The sequence below is a fragment of the Neovison vison genome, chromosome 3 (genome assembly GCF_020171115.1).
Source record: "Neovison vison isolate M4711 chromosome 3, ASM_NN_V1, whole genome shotgun sequence".
Taxonomy (NCBI): Eukaryota; Metazoa; Chordata; class Mammalia; order Carnivora; family Mustelidae; genus Neogale; species Neogale vison.
Genome location: NC_058093.1, coordinates 57,645,260 through 57,665,793, shown reverse-complemented (window position 1 = coordinate 57,665,793; position 20,534 = coordinate 57,645,260). Strand labels below are relative to the sequence as shown.

General features: G+C 41.7%; 1 protein-coding gene across 6 annotated transcripts in view; it reads left to right on the top strand.

Annotated features, from left to right (window-relative positions):
* ITGB6 (integrin subunit beta 6) overlaps positions 1-20,534 on the top strand; it is a 126,441-nt gene that overhangs the window by 33,712 nt on the left and 72,195 nt on the right. For 2 of the 6 annotated variants that reach the window (XM_044242180.1, XM_044242179.1), the window contains exons 2-5: positions 16,058-16,139; positions 16,624-16,676; positions 17,199-17,274; positions 18,053-18,132. In XM_044242180.1, coding sequence (XP_044098115.1) covers positions 17,214-17,274; positions 18,053-18,132 — 141 coding nt within the window. In that variant the 5' untranslated portion in view covers positions 16,058-16,139; positions 16,624-16,676; positions 17,199-17,213. Of the gene's footprint in view, positions 1-16,057; positions 16,140-16,623; positions 16,677-16,980; positions 17,090-17,198; positions 17,275-18,052; positions 18,133-20,534 lie in introns of those variants that run through there. The other 4 variants (XM_044242177.1, XM_044242178.1, XM_044242181.1 and 1 more) reach the window with 3 other exon arrangements.

Genomic DNA, 20,534 nt, shown 5'->3' with positions numbered 1-20,534 from the left:
GAGAGTTTTTTTTTAAAAAAAAGTATAGATTGAATAAATATTGGAGTTATTACATATGCATAACCCAATACATTAATCATTGGAGTAATATTTTCTTTAAGAACTTCCTTTTTCTTTTTTTTAAAGATTTTATTTGTTTATTTGGCACACACAGAGAGAAATCGCAAGTAGGCAGAGAGGCAGGCAGAGGGGTGGGGTAAGCAGGCTCTCTGCTGAGCAGAGAGCCCTATGTGGGGCTTGATTCCAGGACGCTGAGATCATGACCCAAGCCAAAGGCAGAGGCCTAACCCACTGAGCCACCCAGGTGCCCCGAGAACTTCTTATTTATAACTCCGGAATCACTGTTGGATTCCCTTTTGGCCCTTCTCAAAACTTAGAGTTTTCCTTAACTTTGGGATTCAGAGACATCTGGAAGTATTGGCCTAAAGAACATCAGTGGTGTCAAAACATAACTCCCAACTAGTAGACCTTAGTTTGGAAACTCCAAGTCATGCTCATTTTACCTTCCACGGGGCCAACTTGTACATTTAATTGAATGACCCAGGAATAATGATGTGGCCTACATCTGTGTATCTGATGTTTTAATCTCATTTTGGGGATAAAAAAATGAAGATAATTTTGGATTTTGGAAGGTCTAGAAAGAGTCTTCAGTCAGCATGACGAGTGCCATTTCTTACTTAGGGGTTCTAAACTTTTTTGTGTGTGACATGGACCCCTTTGGCAGTCTAATGAAGACTATGAATCCCTTTGCAGAAAAAAATGTTTTGAAATCCTAGGCTAAAATATATATACGATTAGAAAATAAGTCAATTAGATTGAAATGTGGTTATCAAAATACTGAGAAAGAAATTTATGTTATAGTAATGCATGTCCCTCTTTTTTAACACTTTAAATAATAAGGTCCGGAGCAGGTCTGAGGATTCTATGATTTTGACACAATGACCATTTTTTACATCATTTTGTGATATCTGCTACAAACATAAAGTGATATGGAAAATATGTGTGATTTCTCCTGGTGATAGTTAATGGGTACTACTAATACGTCAGTGGTTTGTTGTCTACATTTATAGGAAAGAAATGTCTCATTAGAATCTGGGAATAGTGCAAATTTTTTTCCATTTCAAGGTCACAGACCCTCCCCCCTTAAGTTCTGTTAGTGGGAAGACCTTGGGTTAAGAACACCTATGTTAAAGGATTGTTTCTAAGTAAAACACAAGCTGCCAGGGATTTTACAGACCCCTACTCACGCAGCATGGAGGTGACCCCACTGTCACTCTGGGAAGGAGTCCACTGTGCTTGCTCACCACTGTAACCAGCCCCTAGCATCACATCTCACCCAGAGCAGATGTTCATTGCAGATATATTGATTGATTGTATGAAGACAGAGCTGGAGAGATAATAGAAGAGATGGCACTTGGCTTTTGAAAGTCCTTTCTGCCCTAATGTTCTAAGACTGTGGCTCTGTGACAAATGCAGAAGGAATTTCACTGAAGCCAGCTCTGAGGGCTATGGCTGCCAGAAAGTGACCGCAGGAGACAGTGCAGGGAGGGGGTAGAACAGCAATGCAGAACAGCAGGGGTGAAGTGGGCCGGGTGTTGAAAACTCAGCAGTGAGTCTTAACTCCATCCCTAAGATAAAGATCCAGATCAGAAAATGGGGCTGCCACATTCAGCGACCACAGAGGGTAACCAAAGGGCAGAGAAACAGCTGAGGCTGCCCAGCTGTTTTGTTTTTTTTTTTTCTCTTTTCTTTTCCTGCTGCATGTCTATCAGCAAGGGGAATGGACAGGAAATTCATTCATCAAGATTCTGGCTCATAATTCTCTTGATGAGAAGATTATTTGTAAGCCTAAAGTCTTTCTGTGTTTCTGACAAGAGTCATTAGTGGAAAGTGTTGATTGAGGGTGCCCCCCACCTCTACCCCCTAGAAAAGAAAGAAGGCCGAATTCACACAGCCTTGTAAAGCTCCTGTCAGGACAGTGTTGGAAATTAAGACAAACATAATGTAAAGCAATTGTTAAGGTTAATAATAGTTGTGAACTAGACACAGATGAATGAATTTATTTCAGTTGAGACATTTATTTATTTCAGTTGAGACATTTAACACTTTTGTATTGGGGGCCCTCGCGTTAGACAAAAGAATAATAAAAATAGCTATTATTTTTCAAGTATGCCTATCGTGTATCAGGTAATTTATGTAATTCTGTAATACTCACAACAAGCCTGTGTGCTTACTAGCCCCTGTAGTGGGTTAAATGGTGGCTGCACCAGAAGATGTGTCTACCTAGAACCTGTCTGTGAATGTGATCTTATTCGGAAAAAAGTTTTTACAGAGAAATTAAGGATTGTGGGATGAGATCATCCTGGACTATTTGGGTGGGTCCTAAATCAATGACAAAAGTCCTGATAAGAAGAGGGGATGATCCAGACAGAGGAGAAAGCTGCGGGCAGATGAGGTATTGGTGCAGTGGGTCGCTAACTCAAGGAAGGTCAAGGACTGAGGTCAGCCACCACAAACTAGGAGAGAAGTATGGAACAGACTCTCCCTCACAGCATCCAGAAAAAAAAAAAAATCCACCCTGTCAACATGTTGATTTCAGACTTCTAGCTTCTTGAACTTCAAGGGAATAAATTTCTATTGTTTCCAGCTTCCTGGTTTCCTCTAGGATGTGCTCGAGGCTCTGAGAATCAGGGAACTATTGCTCTACTGTTGAAAACTGCCCATGCGACGTGGCCAATCACTAACTAGCTAAGACCTGCATCAGGTATGCTCACCCCTCACACCCCTGACCAGACGCATAACTTCAGTAATTCAAGTTGAAGTAATCCCATGAGGGTAATAAAAATTCAGTATGAAGGTTAATCCCGTGCCTGGAATCAGAGTTCCTGGATTTGAGGCCAACTTTTCCACTTAGTAACTAGGAGACCACAGGCAAGTTATTTAAACTCTCTCTGTGCCACATTTTTTTTTCTTTTTTATGATGGGAAGAGCTCAAGAGGAGCCTAAGGAAATATAACAACAGGTGTAATGTGGTTTCCTGTGTGGGATTCTTGAGCAGAAAGAGGACGTTAAGTAAAACCTGAAGAAAAATGAATAAAATATGAACTTTAGATAATAATAGCATATCCATATGGGTTTATTATTATAATAAATGTACCATAATAATATAAGATGTTACTAATAGGGAATAATAGGGATCCCTGGGTGTGAGGCATATGGGAACTCTCTCTTCTTTTTTTTTTTTTTTTTTATTTTTTTTATTTTTTTTATTTTTTTTTAAGATTTTTTATTTATTTATTTGAGAGAGAGAGACAGTGAGACAGAGCATGAGCGAGGAGAAGGTCAGAGAGCAAAGCAGACTCCGCGAAGCAGACTCCCCATGGAGCTGGGAGCCTGATGTGGGACTCGATCCCGGGACTCCAGGATCACGCCCTGAGCCGAAGGCAGTCGTCCAACCAACTGCGCCACCCAGGCGTCCCGGGAACTCTCTCTTCTAATCAATCTAAAACTGTTCTAAAATATAAAATTAAATTAAATATTGTTTTTTAAATGGGGAAATTATCAGTACCCTGCCTCACAGTGTGAAACAAAATTTAGAACAGTGCATGGCACATTGTAAGGGCCATCATTTGCTACTATTGTTTTAGGATTAGTGTCAAGACCAAGATAATTTTGTTTCCCATGTTCCATGAAACAGGCTAAATAATTCCCTTCAAAAGTGAGATGGTGCTATATTGTGAGAGTAAGGTTGTCTGAAAATGTTGTTGCAATTCTAGTTTTATCTCACTCCAAAGCTAGGTGAAGCTAAATAAAGTCACTAAACATTCTCTTATACCTCAGTATTTCTTGGTTCTTAGATTGTCAAACTGATTTCTGACAACCATCTTACTATCTGCATGCAGTTCAAATGAATAATCCAGCTTATTTATCTGTGAACAAGAAAAAAATACTTGTAAATATAGCTTTGAAACATGTCTTCAGGTGTTAAAAAAATGTTCCTGGCTTCCCTGTTTGAAAAACACCTCTACCACATTTTACCCTTTCTTGGAAAATCAGGCAGACTGAATTATAGTGACTCTTCCTCTGCTATGTTGACACCCCACAAGGTAGTCAAATTATTCGTTTCTTATATATTCATGTAGATTCTCATCTCAGTGAAATAACAACATTTTTATTCTTGAACAATGACATAAAACTGACCACTGTAGGAAATGAGGTTTCTTGGGGTGCCTGGGTGGCTCAGTGGGTTAAGCCTCTGCCTTCAACTCAGGTCATGATCTCAGGGTCCTGGGATCGTGCCCACATCGGGCTCTCTACTTGGCAGGGAGCCTGCTTCCCCCTCTCTCTGCCTGCCTCTCTGCCTGCGTGCAATCTCTCTCCCTCTCTGTCAAATGAATAAATAAAATCTTTAAAAAGGAAAAAAAAAAAAGAAGAAATGAGGCTTCTCATGAGAATGATCGTGTTGAGGAAGGACGTCTAGATTCAAGCAGGCTGTTCCCACCTCACCTGAAGTCACACATCCAAAGAGTTTGAGTCAGTAGGAAGGAAAGCAGGCTTGGGACAAAGTGTTGCCCACTTTCTCACCTACCCAAAGGAGAAAACACTGTTGTCTTAGAGGGAACTACTCTTTTACACCTTCTGCAAGCAAGACAGGCTCAAGGGTTCACAGAAGAGAGCTGGAGGATGGAATGCCGTACTAACAAGAAATAAGCAAAGGGTGGACACAAGCCAGAGTGGGAATCCTCTGTGTCATAAGGAAGTAGCAAGCAGTGTTTCATAAGGGAAACCAAACCAGGTCATTCAGTACAAAAAATATTTTAAATAACCAAGGTCAAGGCCTGGGTCTGAGTTTAGAGATTTATGAGTCATCACTACCCCAAGTTCTTATTCTGAACTGTCATATAAATGGACTCATTTTTTGGACTTCCCTGAGAAAGAGAATTTTCTCCAAGAAAACCCATCTTGAAAGGTCTTTGAATGAGATAATACATTCAAACTGCAGCAGGAAACCAATTCACACGTGGATTCTTGGGAAATCTGGCTATAATGCTTAAGTTTGATTCTGGATCTCCTCAACAGGATCTTAGGTAAAATTTCACAAAACTTTCAATATCTCTATTCTTTCTTCTAGCACTTCTGAAACTATTAGGTGGAAATGGATCTAGGAATGCTAATAAGTACATGAAGAAAAAAGGCTTTCCCTAAGCAAACAATTTTTTGTTTAATTGGCTTTTTAATTGTTAAACAAAGGTAAGCAATTTTCTTCACTGTGGGGCATCTTAAAGTGTTTAAAAGGTTAATGAGCACTGTGATTTCTGATACAGGAGATTTGAACCTCTGCATTAACTAAACTATAGGAACATTTCACCATCAGGGCAAGGATTAACAGCTCTCTTCAGAACAGACTTTGAGAGGTAATACTGATATATTATTCTGATCTGAAGTCCATACTTTTTTCAATGCCTCTTCCTCCACTGACACCCATAGAAATAAATCATTCTATTGCTTAACATTTAAATCCTGTCTTCCTCATCCTTAACTGCCCAAAGTTTAGACCCTACACCATCTCAAATAAATTTATTTACACCATGCAACAAATATCCAGTAATCCATGAAGGTCTGGGCTAAGATCAGAGCCAACAACTGCCTTTTCCACGAATTCCTCTATTAATGCTCAAGATGTCATAATTTTATCAATATATAGCAATATTTGCCAAAAAACAAACAAACAAAAAAACTCTCCTAAAATATTTGCAGCTAACACAAATTTTCTTCTACCAAAAAACTTCCATTACATGTGTTTTGGTTGGAATTTTAAAACTTTGAACTCCTTGATATGAAGAAAATTATTCACTACTTAAAAAAATGTTGAAACTATGGTTCAGCCCTCTGCTGCACTGGGCATCAGTTAAAACCCTGCAACACTTTCCTCGGCTACCTGGACCAGGGAAGGACTACCTGCAGGCACAGCTTCAGCCAGAGAAATTCTGAGACAACAGGATGCAGGACAGACAGGCTATTTTCATAGTTCCTCAAAGTCCCCCACATCTGACAGCTCACTCAAGGCGTATTTTGTCTGAAAGTAATCATGTCCAACAATGTATGGATTCATTCCTTCATTTAATTTATATGCCAGCTGAATTTGTTTGTTTTTTTAAAAAAATTATTTATTTATTTGAGAGAGAGAGAGAGCATGAGCCAGGGGAAGGGAGAGAAGCAGGCTCCCTGCTGAGCAGGGAGTAGGTACTGGATCCCTGGACTCTGGGATCATGACCTGAGCCAAAGACAGACGCTTAATCGACTGAGCCATCCAGGCATCATGAATTTGCTTTTTTTTTTTTTTAAAGATTTTATTTATTTATTTGACAGAGAGAAATCACAAGTAGATGGAGAGGCAGGCAGAGAGAGAGAGAGGGAAGCAGGCTCCCTGCTGAGCAGAGAACCCGATGCGGGACTCGATCCCAGGACCCTGAGATCATGACCTGAGCGGAAGGCAGCGGCTTAACCCACTGAGCCACCCAGGCGACTTTTCATCTTCCTCCTTTTCCAATTTTTTTTTAAGATTTTATAAGTATTTTTTAAAAATTTTTTAGAGATTTTATTTATTTATTTGACAGACAGAGATCACAAGTAGGCAGAGAGGCAGGCAGAGAGAGAGGAGGAAGCAGGCTCCATGCTGAGCAGAGAGCCTGATGCGGGGCTCCATCCCAGGACTCTGGGATCATGACCTAAGTTGAAGGCAGAGGCTTTAACCCGCTGATCCACACAGGTGCCCCCCCCTTTTATTTTTAAGATTTTAAATTTTATTTATTTGAGAGAGAGAGAGCAGGAGCTTTGGTGAGAAGCAGAAGGACAAAGAAACAGACACCCCGCTGAGCAAGGAGCCCAGCGCAGAGCTCAAATCCCAGGATCCTGGGATCATGAACTGAGCCCGAGGCAAATGCTTAACTGACTGATGACCCAGATGCCCTTCCTTTCCAATTCTTTAGACATCACCATGCTAACAACATTTTGAATAGTTTGTTAGAATAATTTATTGGTTAGCCTCTTTAACAATTCCTTAAACGTAATTATTGGTGACCATTTCTCCCAGCTTTTTAGAAAATAAAAACCTTCTCTAGTGTTGCAATTGCATGAATTACATCTTCAAGGTTAAAAAAAAAAAAAAAAAAGTCCAGAATCCTTCTATTTTGCAAGATTTTTAAAAAATTAAAATATGCCCATCTCACCTGCCTTTTTACAGTGCCCTAATGAGGAATTATATTTTTAAAAAATCTGTTAGGGCAGACTCTTTCGCTATTGGAATTCATCCCAATGGTCTACCTGTGCAGTTAGAGAGGACTGTGGGATCATGGGGATTTTCCAAGCTTTTTTTTTTTTTTTTTTTTTTTGCTTCTCAAATGCCAAGACACGGGGAATTCAAGAGCAGAGATGCCAGCCAATCGGACTTTCACCAAGCTGAAGGAATGTTAACAATACAAGTATGTAGACAGTCTCACCATGAAGCACTTGCCTGCATTGCTCTGACCCTTCCTATTCTGCCACAAAACACCTTCTGCACAGTTACAATTATACACGACTGTACAGGTTATTACAGCCAACTAAAACTGACCATGAATGACTCTTACTATGGGCAGACCTTATCTGTTATCTCTATGACATGTCTGGAGAAACTACTGATGATGGTTATCAAGCAGAAACGTTCATCATTCTTGGAGTCTTCCTAGAGCCCTGGATTCCTCTCCTTTCCTACACAAGACCCATTTGTAGATCCTGTCTATCTTGGAAATATGTCCAGAATCTAACCACCTCTCACTACATTCCTTGTCTGAGCTTTCATCGTCTCTGGCCTGAACTACTGAAAAAGCCTCTGATACGTTTCCCTGCTTCCGTCCTTGTCTGCTCAGAGTGATCCTCTCAAAACATAAGCTATATTATGTCTCACAAAACCCCATAAAAACTTCTCTTCTCTATCAGAATACAAATCCAGAGTCCTACCCATGGCCCACAAGGCTCTCCTGAGGAGCTCCTCACTGGCCTGCCCCAGTGCCTCCTTAGGCTCACCCACTCTATCCAACCCAATCTTACCCCCCCACCTTGTCTGTTCCCAAATACCATGCCCCAGGACCGTATACTTGATCTTCCTCCAGACAGCCCTGTGTCTCTCTCTTCTTCACTTCCCCAGAGAATTGTGTCATTCCACGTAATCAGAGGCTCCTCTGGCCACCCCACCTCGGTCATTTCCTGACCCTTCACCATTCTTTATGTTTCTTAGCATGTACCACCGACTTAGCATGTATATCATTTATCTTTGTTTGTGGGCTTATTGTCCATCTCTTCCAGGAATGTAAGCTCCATAAGGAAGAGATTTTGTCAGTTTTAATCAATGCTGTATTTCCGGAACAGTGTTTGGAACAGAGTATGATCTCCATAGAGAGTTGCTGAATGAGTATGTGAATGAACAAATAAATAAATCAGAATCCATTTTTACCAGTAATACCACTGCCCATTGCAGCCCCAGAAATAAGAAATGGTGCTCGTCAGAAAAAACATTTGCTTTGAAATGTTGGTGCTCAGAAAAACCCGAATTATATAATTAAATGTTGGTGCTCAGAAAAAAACAAGGAATCCTAACCTCTAGTTAAACTATTCCAATTATCTTTTAAAAAGAAAAGAAAAAAATACTTAGTTTTGCAAGCTGTGAATGAGCAAATCACTTTGCAATCTGTGTGTTCATATGGACTTCTTGCCATGCCATTCCATTCACTTCATAGATGGGAAAAAAGGGCACAAAGAGAGTTCTGAGTCAAGTTAGAATAAACTCCTATTCACCGAGATTTTATGAAAAATCTCATCATTGGAATTTTCCCACAAACTAAAATGCAGAAGGAGCTCAGTTCTTTAAGCCTTCAAAATTATTTCCAAAACCTAAAGTGCGTGAGTTTCCCAAGCAGGCCTCACATGCAAGACGTACATCAGACTTGCTAAGTGACAGCTGTCTTCCTTGAACAAAGTGTGACTAAGCCCTGAACTTCAGAGTTGGGTGGAGAGGGACTGCCGCTGGAGGAGGAGGAGTTAATCCTGAGTCATTTCCTGGCCACAGGACGTGCCTGCGACCGCCCTCTCCTGGACACAATGCCAGGATCCTACAGGCAGGGTCACCTTCCCCTGAAAGGGCAAGGCAACAGGCTTTGTTTCATTTGCTTTTAAGTGATTTGTACCAAACTTCAGTCAGAGAAGGAATACAAAGGATTGTGTGATCCAGGACCACATTTCTGTCTCATTTCTGCTGGTGAATGATCCAAGGATGAACAACAAAACCAACCAAAAGGAAGACAGCTGGATACAGAGATGGAGCTGGAACACGGAGTCTCGAGGCTGAGAAGCAGACATGTCTTAAAGTTCCTTGGGAATTTCATTTCTTGCTGACAGCTGCTTGATGATTCTATGAACACCTGATGTCCATCAGGAGGCAGTGGGCCTGGTGATGCTAAGTTTGGGTTGGAGGCAGCATTCTGTCTCCAAGGCTTTGCTGTCTGAGCAGCTCTGGGACAGTGGGCAGTTGACAGAGCTTCTCATGCCTCAGGCTCCTCATCTGGTAAATGGAAATAAAGTAGTTCCTACTTCATAGAGATATTATGAAAATGAAATAAGGCAATATTACCAGATGTTTAATAGCGCCTGGCAAATAAGGAAGAGCTCAATAACACTAACTTCAGTAAACATGAATCCTGAGTGAAATCAGAGGGGGTTCTCCATGAAAGGGATGAAGGCTCCTCTGAGGTCCCACCTTGTACAGGTGTGGGGGAGTAGCTGGGGGCAGTAGGTAGCTCCAACTGAGGGCAGAAAGCCAGATAACCATCGGGAAGCATTTCTGGTAAACTCCCTGCCTAAGGAGATATCTAGAAGAATGGGACTAGAATCCCTAAGCCTTCCGTAGTTTGTCATATTTTCTTTTCTTTCCTTCTCATTTTAATGATAATAGACCCTTTCTTACCTAATTTATTTCCAGTTCTGCATTCCTTTTCTTTTTTTTTTTTTTTTAAGATTTATTCATTTGTTTTAGAGAGTAAGCGAGCATGTGAGCAGGAGGAGGGACAGCGGGAGAGGGAGAGAGAGAATCCTCAAGCCAACTCCCTGCTGAGCACAGAGCCTGACACAGGACTCACGACCCTGAGATCATGACCTGAGCAGAAATCAAGAGTTGGACCTTAACCAACTGAGCCACCCAGGTGTCCCCGCATTCCTTTTCTTAAAGAAGGCCCCAAATCATATCATCTTTAGGCTTTTCACAACTGGATTCATCCCACAATTATATAATTAAAACTTCACCATAATCTTGAAAAGTAGCTATTATCTCCATTTCTCAGGCTGGAAAGTGCTCAGAGATCAGTGATATCCCCAGCAATATACCATAGAACCTGGAAGGACTGCAGTTTGAACCCAGGTCTCTCTATACACAAAATATCATTTCTTCCCAGTAGACCCAACTTCCTCCCATCATGAGCATCACGAAGACTTCAAAAAGCGAGCTCTAGACTCAAACCAAACCCGTGTTCACAGCAGCCATTATTCACAATAGCCAAAAGGAGGAAACAATTCCAATGGGTATGGACAATGAGTAGATAAAACAAAATGTGCTTTATCCACACAATGGAATATTATCTCCGAAAGAGGAATGAAATTCTAAAGCATGTGGATGAACCTCGAAAATTTATGCTAAGTGAAATAAGCCACACATAGAAGGCTTCATTGTATGGTTCTACTTTTGGCCAGTTACCTAGAGTAGTGAATTCATAGAGGTGGAAAGAAAGAGTGGGGGTTAGCGGAGGCCAGGGACACAGGAAGTTATTATTTAATGGGTACAAAATTTCAGTTTGGGATGATACAAATTCTGGAAAGGGATAGTAGTGAAAGTCACAAAACAATGTGAATGTACTTAATGTCAATGTATTGTACAATGTATTGTATTGTAAAAACAGTTACTGTGCTAGATTTTATGTTATGTATATTTTACCACAATAGAAAAAGTGAACTTGAGACTAGAATGTAAGGCCTAGGCCACTAAAAATTTCTCTAACATTTAATACATGTGGACATTATGCACCAGGATGACAGGAGACTGGTCCATATCCTCTTTAAAAGAATTTTTTTGAAAGCCTTGAAATATGAAGGTATCATTTTTCAAGTGGATACAAATGTATCCTGCACTTTGCAAATGACACACACCTGCAAGTCATCCATAACATGTTGCCAATGCCCTTCCCTGCATTGTATCACACACATAGATACCTCAGGGTCGGACCCTAAGACAAAGCACCCATTTCTTCTGTCTTCTTTCAGCTACTCACTGTGAAACGTTTTCCTAGAAAGACAACTAGAGGTAGACCTGTCACTGGTACTTGAAGTAAAGCTGGGAACACAGCAAGACTATCCCCAAAGCTGGCAGTCTCACTAAGGTCCCAGGGTTTGAACTGGATACCAGCCAGGTCTAGCCTGCTGGGCTCTAGATCGTCACTCTCTGATGTTGAGTGGCTACGTCAGGAGAGACCCAAGCCAATTACAGAGAGTCAGATGGGTTCATATGACTTCCTGAAGTCAGGGCTCAGCTGAGGACAGCCCATTGCCAAATCTCAGAAGCTGACGCTCGTTGAAGGGCAGAAGTGCAGGCGTACTTCCCTGAGCTGTGTTACTCCACTTGCCCCCAGCTCAGAGCCTTTGAAGAAGATCAGACTTCTAGAAGGAGTCAGAGCCCCCAGGCTGGGGCTATGAACAATCGGGACAGTATAATTCTGTGAGCCTAATAAGCCTTTATAAAAATGTACATGGTGTGACAGGATCTCTTGAGTTTAAAGAATAGAGACTCACCTGACTACCTGTAAGTAATGGGAATTTGTTTTAAGGATACACATTGCCCTAAAAGAGACAGGGTCTTGGGAGACAAGGAAGAGCCAGGCCTCAGAGAGATTCAGATTTTAGTTATTTATTCAACAGAGAGATCACAAGTAGGCAGAGAGGCAGGCAGAGAGAGAGGAGGAAGCAGGCTCCCTGATGAGCAGAGAGCCCGATGCGGGACTCGATCCCAGGACCCTGGGATCATGACCTGAGCTGAAGGCAGAGGCTTTAACCCACTGAGCCACCCAGGCGCCCCCTCAGAGAGATTCAGTCTGGAAGGGCATTTGGGATCTATAGCAATTCTTAGCCTAGGCCATGCTCCTTTCTCCTTGACAGAGTAAGTTTGCTAACCTGACTCTGGTGTCCTATTCTGGGCTCTCGGTCCCTTCTCTGCCGCTTTGACTATGGCACTCTTGACCCACCATCTCATCTTCTGTCCATTATAGCTTTCCTCTGCCTTAGGCCTCTTCCTCCTTATACCTCCTTGTAGCTGCCAATTCCTCCTGTCATCGATCCCCTCCTTAAAGTCATGTTCCCTCCAAACTGAGTGTACTGCTAGCTTCAGGTCCCAATACCAAACCCCTGATTTTTAGTCTTTCTTTCCCAGTTCAGATTTCATATGTAAAGGAACATAGGTAATTAATCTGGGTGCCTTGGCTAAGGGGACACAGTTTTGATCCAGGATACCTTATGGGCTGCTGGTCACCTCATGGAACAACTCGGGTCACTCTCTCTACAGGGGTACAGAGGATTGATACTTTCCAGGAAAAGGCACCAGGTACCACATTCAGCAAGCAAGGATGTGTTTTCTATACCTTATAGCCTGTTACAAATCTTCAGAGTGGTGCCAAGGTGAAAACAGAGTGGATGGACATTTTCTTGTAGCATTGTTCTACTTTATATTTTCTCTTAAATATTTTTTCCCACCTTGCTTTTTAACTTTTTTCTCAGCTTTCATCACAATCCAAGCAAGGGATACCTCTTCCTTCTCCTAATTGCATTTGTAGCTCCCAAAAGCATTCATTCATTTACTTATCGGTTTATTCATATCCATGGAGGGCATGCTTATAAGAGATAAAAGCCTAGACAATGAAGACATAAAATTCATCCACTGACTTGATAAATATTAATTCACTACCTGCAAAGTGCCAGGCTTACGCCATTTGCTGGGACTATGAAGATAACTAAGACACAGTCCCTGCCTGATGTGTAGTAAGAATTCAGTGAATACTTGTTGGATAAGCAAGTGCCTTAAAGGAGCTCCCAGCTTCGTGGGCAAGAGACGCCAAGTATTAAGCAATTACAAGCAGAGTGAAAAAGGCTGTCTGGAAAAAGTCCTTGGGAAGAGGCCTGGAGAGACCATGAAGGTCCTCCTGTGGGCACTCGTGTCTCCGCTGAGACATGGCAGTGAGCTGAGCTAGCCAGTGAGAAAACTGAGGTGAAGGTGGGGGCCTCCAGGCAGCACAAATGGCACAGGCAAAGGCTTGGAAGTAGGGCAGGGAATGAACCTCGAGGGGCTGCAATTAGAGACAAGGTATGTAAAGCCGGCAATGATGATTTTAAGAACTGGGAGGGAAGTCTGTACATGGGATGGTACAGGGTCCTCAATTTAAACACAGGGTCATGTTGAGCATCTGGAATTCCCCCAGGACCTCGATGCTGCCTGTATCCAGTTAGCAGAGGGATAGGTAGATGGTCTGGACCTGGTGTGTACCACTCCCACTCATATTCCATTGGCAAGAGCTAGTCATTGGAATTCTCTTTAACTGTAAGACAGGCTGGGAGAGATAGTCCGACTGTGTTCCCAGGCACAAGAGATTTTTGGCAACAGTTAGAACCTTAGAGAAAAGGTTCCAGGAAGTGGTCACATCCAGAGTTGTACGGGCATCCTTGATCCCAGCTCATTGCCGGGAAGGGCAGTGGGCAGACAGACTACTCAGTTACCAGAGCAACACTAGTCTGTCCACCATCCATCAGGTGCTTCAGGCAGTCTGGGATGTAAGATCTTCGCTTCCAAAATGAGATTTGGCAAGTGCATGTTCCATCTATAGAAAAAGGTAGATTTCAAGTAGAAATTGTCAAGAACTATGAAGGCCTTGAGATTTTCCTTGCAGGCTAACAAGAGAGCTCATCACAGATTCGTGGATGCTGGTAGACACAAGGGGTGCCGAGGTCAGAGATAAACGACTGCGTAATTCACACCAATAGCGGCGGCCAGAAGGGCAGCCCTTTCTTCCACCAGTTCCCTAAGGTCAAGTCCCACGAGGTGACACCAAGGGAAAGAGTGGGCACCTGCACATGTAATGGGCAGTGTGACAACAGAAGAGCCCTGCGTTTAGGGAAACTGAATGCTTTATACTGGGCCATAAGCACTCCTGTTCTAGAGGGTGACAAGATCTCTGTTTTCCAAAGCTGTAAGCAATCTTTTCTTGGCCTGACAGACCGTATCCGTCCCTTCAGACATCCTTGAAAAGAGAATCTAGAACAAAGGCAGTCAGCGCCTCTGCTTGCAAGACACGCAGAAATGTGAGAGATATTTGGAGAACTGTCTTCCAGGAAAGAGGTTCCTTCATAGCCAGGAGTGTTCTTCAGCCAGCAGCTTTCTTTACCGGATCCTGCTCCCCCTGACCTCTAGATGTGGGCCCAGCGCAGGCTCAGTTCTCAGAGCTCTTCCTTATCTACGCTCCTTCCCTTGGGATCTCATTCAGGGTCTTCCCTTTAAATCCATGTTGATGATCCCAAATTTACAGTTTACCTTTCAACACTGCCCCCACTTCCAGACTCAGATAGTGAACTGCCTAGGTGGCATCCTCCCTTCGTTATCTCGTGGAAATCTCGAGCATAATATTATCAGTCCCATCCTCCACAGGAAAACGGATCTTTCCCCAGCGTAACCCCTCTTAGGAAAGACTATTAGACATTCAGTTGCTCAGGCCAAGAATTTCTTTCTTCCGTATCCACACCAATATTCCATGAGCCTATTGTTTTCTTTTCTTTTTTTTTTTTTTTTAAGGATTTTATTTATTTATCCGTCAGAGAGAGATAGCACAAGCAAGTGCACAGGCAGGGTGAGCGGCAGGCAGAGGGAGAAGTAGGCTCCGCACTGAGCAAGGAGCCTGATGCGGGACTCAATTCTAGCACCCCAGGGTCATGACCTGAGCTGAAGGCACATGCTTAACTGACTGAGCCCTCCAGGCATCCCAAGCCTATTCTGTTTTCAAATTATAACTTACGTCTGAGCACTGCTATCCTTCTATAGTACCATATCCTAGTCTCAACCACCTTGTCTCTTAGACAACTGCCGTAAATTTCTAATTGGCCTCCTACCTTCTCACCGTGCCCCCACACCTCCCTGCCAGCCAGAGTAATTCTTTTCAAATGTAAATCAAATAATATTATTCTGCTTCCAACCTTCCAATGACATTCCAAATGCATTTACAGTAAAATTCAAGGTCAAAACGACGTACCCTCTGAACTCTGCCACTAAATCGACCCACTAGGCTACCCTTCCTCTCCTTTCTCGTTCTCACTGTCTTTGAAAATGCTGAGTGTGAGGCTAACTCACGGCCTTTACACTTTGTTGCCCAAGTCAGTTAGGGCTCTGTCAGGTGTCAGTTGAGCAGAGAACTCTTCTTGACTATCCTAAATAAAATAACACACCCTCACTACCCCCCTTTCCTTTTAGCCAGCTTTATCATTTTTCTTCACCTTTATTACTGTCTGATTTTAAGCAGCAGCTTAGAGTATATGTTTCATGAGTTAAGAACTTGGGTTTGTTTACTGACATATCATCTCTGCTTCTACAATGATACCTGACACAGAGTAGATGCTCAATAAGTATTTGTTGAATGAATGAATCAATGGATGAATGAATGAATGGGTGGATAGATGAAAACAGTTAATATGAGGTACGAATATAGAGACAATATCAGGGGCATAGATATTTTATGCCTCAATCTCTTCTTTAAGCTAAATCAATTGATTTCATACCGTGTTTTTCTCCCAAAAGGCTTATCTTTCAGCTCTTTAATAATTCTGGTTTCTCTCTACAGGATTCTTGCCATGTTCTTTCATGTTCGTGTGTATGATGGAGTTCAAAATTGAACATAGCCTTCTGAGAAGAACCTGAACAGTCTATAATTAGTTTTCCCTCTCTCCACAGGATTCGCATGCTTGTCTAGAAATACACCTTTAAAAGCTAATCTCCCAGGACAAACGCCCAGCCACAAAGAAGCCTGTCCAAGGTCAGACAGTTTAGAGAGTAACAAAGCGAATATTTGATTCTTACCTGTTTGGAGTTTTTACAAATCCCCATACATTCTCCTGAATACATTGGGACGAATATATAATCAACCTCATGAATTTAGCCATAGATTGTTAACTATTTTAAATTGGCCACTCTTCCTTTTAACCACTGATTACCTGCAATGTGCCAAGTGGTGAGCTAGAGGCTGGGACAGAGAAAAGAGCCCTTGGTCCCTATCCAGAAGGACGCCAAATCCGGGGCACCTATGTGTCTGTTTCCATTGTTGTTGTTGTGAAGTTATCTAATCTGGTTCTAATTTCATTTTCATATATTATATTTATTTCCAATATCACTTCTTAATTAAGGATTCTATACTCATGGAAAGAATATCTTTCATCCGGTTTGAAAAGCAAGGGAGCACAGTGTTTTACTTTCCCTAGCCTGCCTTCTATTTTAATTGTGAAATAATTTTTATTTTTCAGAGTTCCTTTCAATTATCTGCGAAGGATTTAACAATGGAATACAAAAATCTCAGGTATATTCCTTTAGCTCATTTTTAAAACCCTCCTTACATATAACTTATATGTTTTTGTTTTATTTATCACCTTTACTATTGTTACTGAATTAATATTATTTTAGGAACAACTTCAGATTATATTTCCATTGCTTTTCTGACATTTTATTGGTCAACATTTCACTAAAGATATTAACTTTCTCTAGGATGCAGAGAGACTAAGAGAACTCCCACAAAAATTTCTACTGAATGAATTTCCCCACCTTCTTGGTGATTGTACACCTGCTTTCCTTATAAGGAGAACAAGGAAGTAAATCATGTTGAAGTTGCTTTTAAACACAGCTTTCCTTCTTTACCTGTCCAGGTAGCCTGTTTTCATTTCAGTCTTAATGAAAACTTTTAAATTTACATCTCAAGGTTCTTTCCAAAGCAGTGTAAGTAGTATTTAACATTTTAAACCTCAAGAAAGAAAGACTTTTTCACGATGTTCAGCTTTGGTCTTATAATGCTGAAGGTAATTCATTTTTTAATCTGTCTGCACAGCGAGAACTGAAACGAATGGGGATCGAACTGCTTTGCCTGTTCTTTCTATTTCTAGGAAGGAATGATCACGTACAAGGTAAGACCTAAGCTCTCCGATATATTGCTTTCGTGGTACGCTTGACAAACCTGTCATTTGGTTCAGAAACTGTATCTGAAGTCATTTTTTATTTGATCTGTTCGATTGCTTGTTTGCCATTGAACAAACGCTTTAACATATTACAGGCAGAGGCAGGGCTGTTCCCACAGCAAATGCTCTAGGCTTCAGGTAAATAAATACAAAGGTTGCACAGGCATGTTAATGAGGAGAATTAAACAGCTTAACTACACAATAGGGCTCCTTAATTCCTTAGTGACAACCGTCTTGGTTAACTTTTCTAGCTATTCTATTGACAGGGTCTTCCACTTAAGAGAAATAATCCCGAGAAAGAAAAACTTACTTTAAAAATAAAAAATCCATTCGTCTGTTGAATTAAAAAAAAAAAAAAAACATACATTTAAGAGAGACGCATTTTTTATTGGTAGCAAATAATTTTTAAAAATTGAAGTGGGGGATAGTGAATGAGGATAATAAATATAACAAACGGTCCTAAGTTTGTGAAAGTTGAAGTAGTTTTGTATTTTAGGAAAAAAAGAATGATCCCTTTTGGCTAAAAAGACATATGTCTTCTCCATGGGGCAGACGTGAAATATGAACTTTTTAACAAGTTGCTAACATTTTAAGGACTGATCTCTGAAGGCTAACATCGACTCTGATGTTGCTTAGTTCGAGCACGTTAAGAACTAGACTTCTTTCTCGTAAATGAAAATGAATGTGAGTCTGCTGAATCCTTGTGTCTTACTGGGTTTAAACACAGGTGGCTGTGCCATGGGAGGTGCAGAAACCTGTGAAGACTGTTTGCTCATTGGACCTCAGTGTGCCTGGTGTTCTCAGGAGGTAAATAAACCACCTCAGCGTGCTGGTAAAACTGCAGTTACGGGTTATGCGGCTTCCCTCGGTGATTGCTCTGGGAGTGTCCTGCCTTCTGTGGGGAACAGGAGTGAGACGAATAGGGAAAGGAAAATAAAAGCATCAATAGGCCACAGTGCCATTCATGTGATTACCTCCAGAAACAACTTGCGGAGGTTGCGAATGTCAAATCATTGTGAAAATTACCTATCTGGGTTCCTTTATTTAACCTGATTCCTCCTATTATTTTAAAGTCATTTCTCACTGGTTACGTGTCAAATACCAAGGCCCTGAGTAATCGGAGATCTTGGAGATGATATTTTCTAAAGTTAAATGTACACAGGACTTCAATATCATAATTGCGTTCCATCTGGGAACCAGGATCCCCTGGGAACCACGGCTAGGCTCTAAGAGAAATCTTCTAGGTTTGGGGCAAATTTTACTGCTAGGACAGTATCCAGTTCTTTTTAAAAATTGAGCTTTCATGAGTTGATGACTGTACCACACCGATGACAAAGCCTGAAACGGACATTCCTTATATGATCAAACTGAAAAGTATGTGAAAGTAATATAAGGGGTGGGGGCATGGGTAACAAGGAATCCCAAGTCACTGCGTCCCGTGGCCCTGAAGAACAGTCTGTAAATGATTCCTGGTAAGAAAGAGCTGCCTTAACTCTTTCTGGATTTAAAACAGTTCTCTACTGAATCTCATAAAGAACATCTGAGCATAAATGAAAGCACACAAATACCAGGTTCAGCGAGAACTGAGTAACAGGCTCAAAGGGGAATAAGCCTGGGTGCCTGGCCCAGGAGGAAGGGGAGAGAACGATTAAGACTCAGATTCCTAGGCTGAATGTATTCCATGGAGGAGGGCCTCATAGGCACACAGTGTGAACCAAGCTTACTCCCCCACTACTGCTTTGACAGATGGGCCATACGTAACTGTGTAAAAGAATTATGCTTTTTTTGAGCTCATGTATCAAAAGCAGTTTTGAGAATATACCAAGAGGGAAAAACCCATGTATTTTTTTTATGTTGACTTCCTGAAGAAGACAGTATTAGTTGCACGCCAGAGACATAAAACAACAGATCAGTCTAACTGTAGGCCTACCTGTAGAATTTTTATTTAAATGCATTTTTTTAAGAATTCATTTAAGAGAGTTTAAGTTACTATTGATAGTTTTACTTGCAGATGATACTTATTAGCCAAATCACTGTTGATTTTTTTTTAAGATTTTATTTATTTATTTGAGAGAGAGAGAAATTGTGTAGGAGCACAAGTGTGGGGGAAGGGCAGAGGGAGAGGGAGCCTGGGATTGTGACCTGAGCCCAAGGGAGACACTTAACCGGAGCCACCCAGGCACCCCACGAATCACCACCAGTTTTTAAGGTCGCATTTTTCTAAATGCTCTCTAATAGTAGTAGTAGTTGAAGCAACTGAAGCAAAAAATACATTAGGCCTCTGTTTAGAGCAGATTGAAAAAACAGGTCTAACGTTAACACCACCTCTGACGCGCTGGCCAGCACTGTGGTTACACGTGGTAGCAGCAACACTTGCTGAGAAGCATCCTGAGGCCTTGTCAAGCCACTGTTTGCCTTGGACATACCAGGAGAAGTTACAGTGTTCGCGATGCTTAGTCCAGGGCCTCAAATATGCACGGGGCTGGCTGGCAGATAATGAGTTATATTGTAAAAAATGAATTTCAGGGGAGCCTGGGTGGCTCAGTCTGTTAAGTGTCTGATTCTTGATTTCGACTCATATCATGATTTCATGGTCATGAGACCCAGCCCCACGCTGGGCTTCACGCTCAGCAGGGACTCTGCTTGAGATTCTCTCTCTTCCCTTCTCCCTCTGCCCCTCCTTCCATGCACACGCTCTCTTTCTCTCAAATAAATAAATGGATCTTTAAAAAATGAATTTCAGAAGAAATGTTATTTTTTTAGTTGGTGAAATAGCTAGAGTGGCTTAGAATTCTAAGAGATGAGGAAAAACAATATGCACATTGGTTTGCTTCTTTTCAAGCATGAGAGTCAATAAGCCTTAGGCTTGACTTTGCTTAGAGCTAGGAGTACCTCTAGAACAGCCTTGGCTCTCAGGTAAGACAGGTCAATGTTGCAAGGTTGTACTGGCCACACCTCTGCCTGGAAACATTCATTTCGCTGTCTCCTGTTACGACATGGATCAGAAGGGGACTGGGAAACTTCTGAGTCCTACACAGAAAGGTGGCCTTTTATGCCATAGTCCCTTTTGCTTCCCAACTCCAAATCTTGGAGAGAAGTTCTACAAGACCTTGACCTGAAACACTTTCAGACACGGAGTTTGAAGTCTCCAAGAGGCCAACTTCAGCGAAGTAAGGCTGCAATAGTGGGGGTAATGAGGCATCCACGAA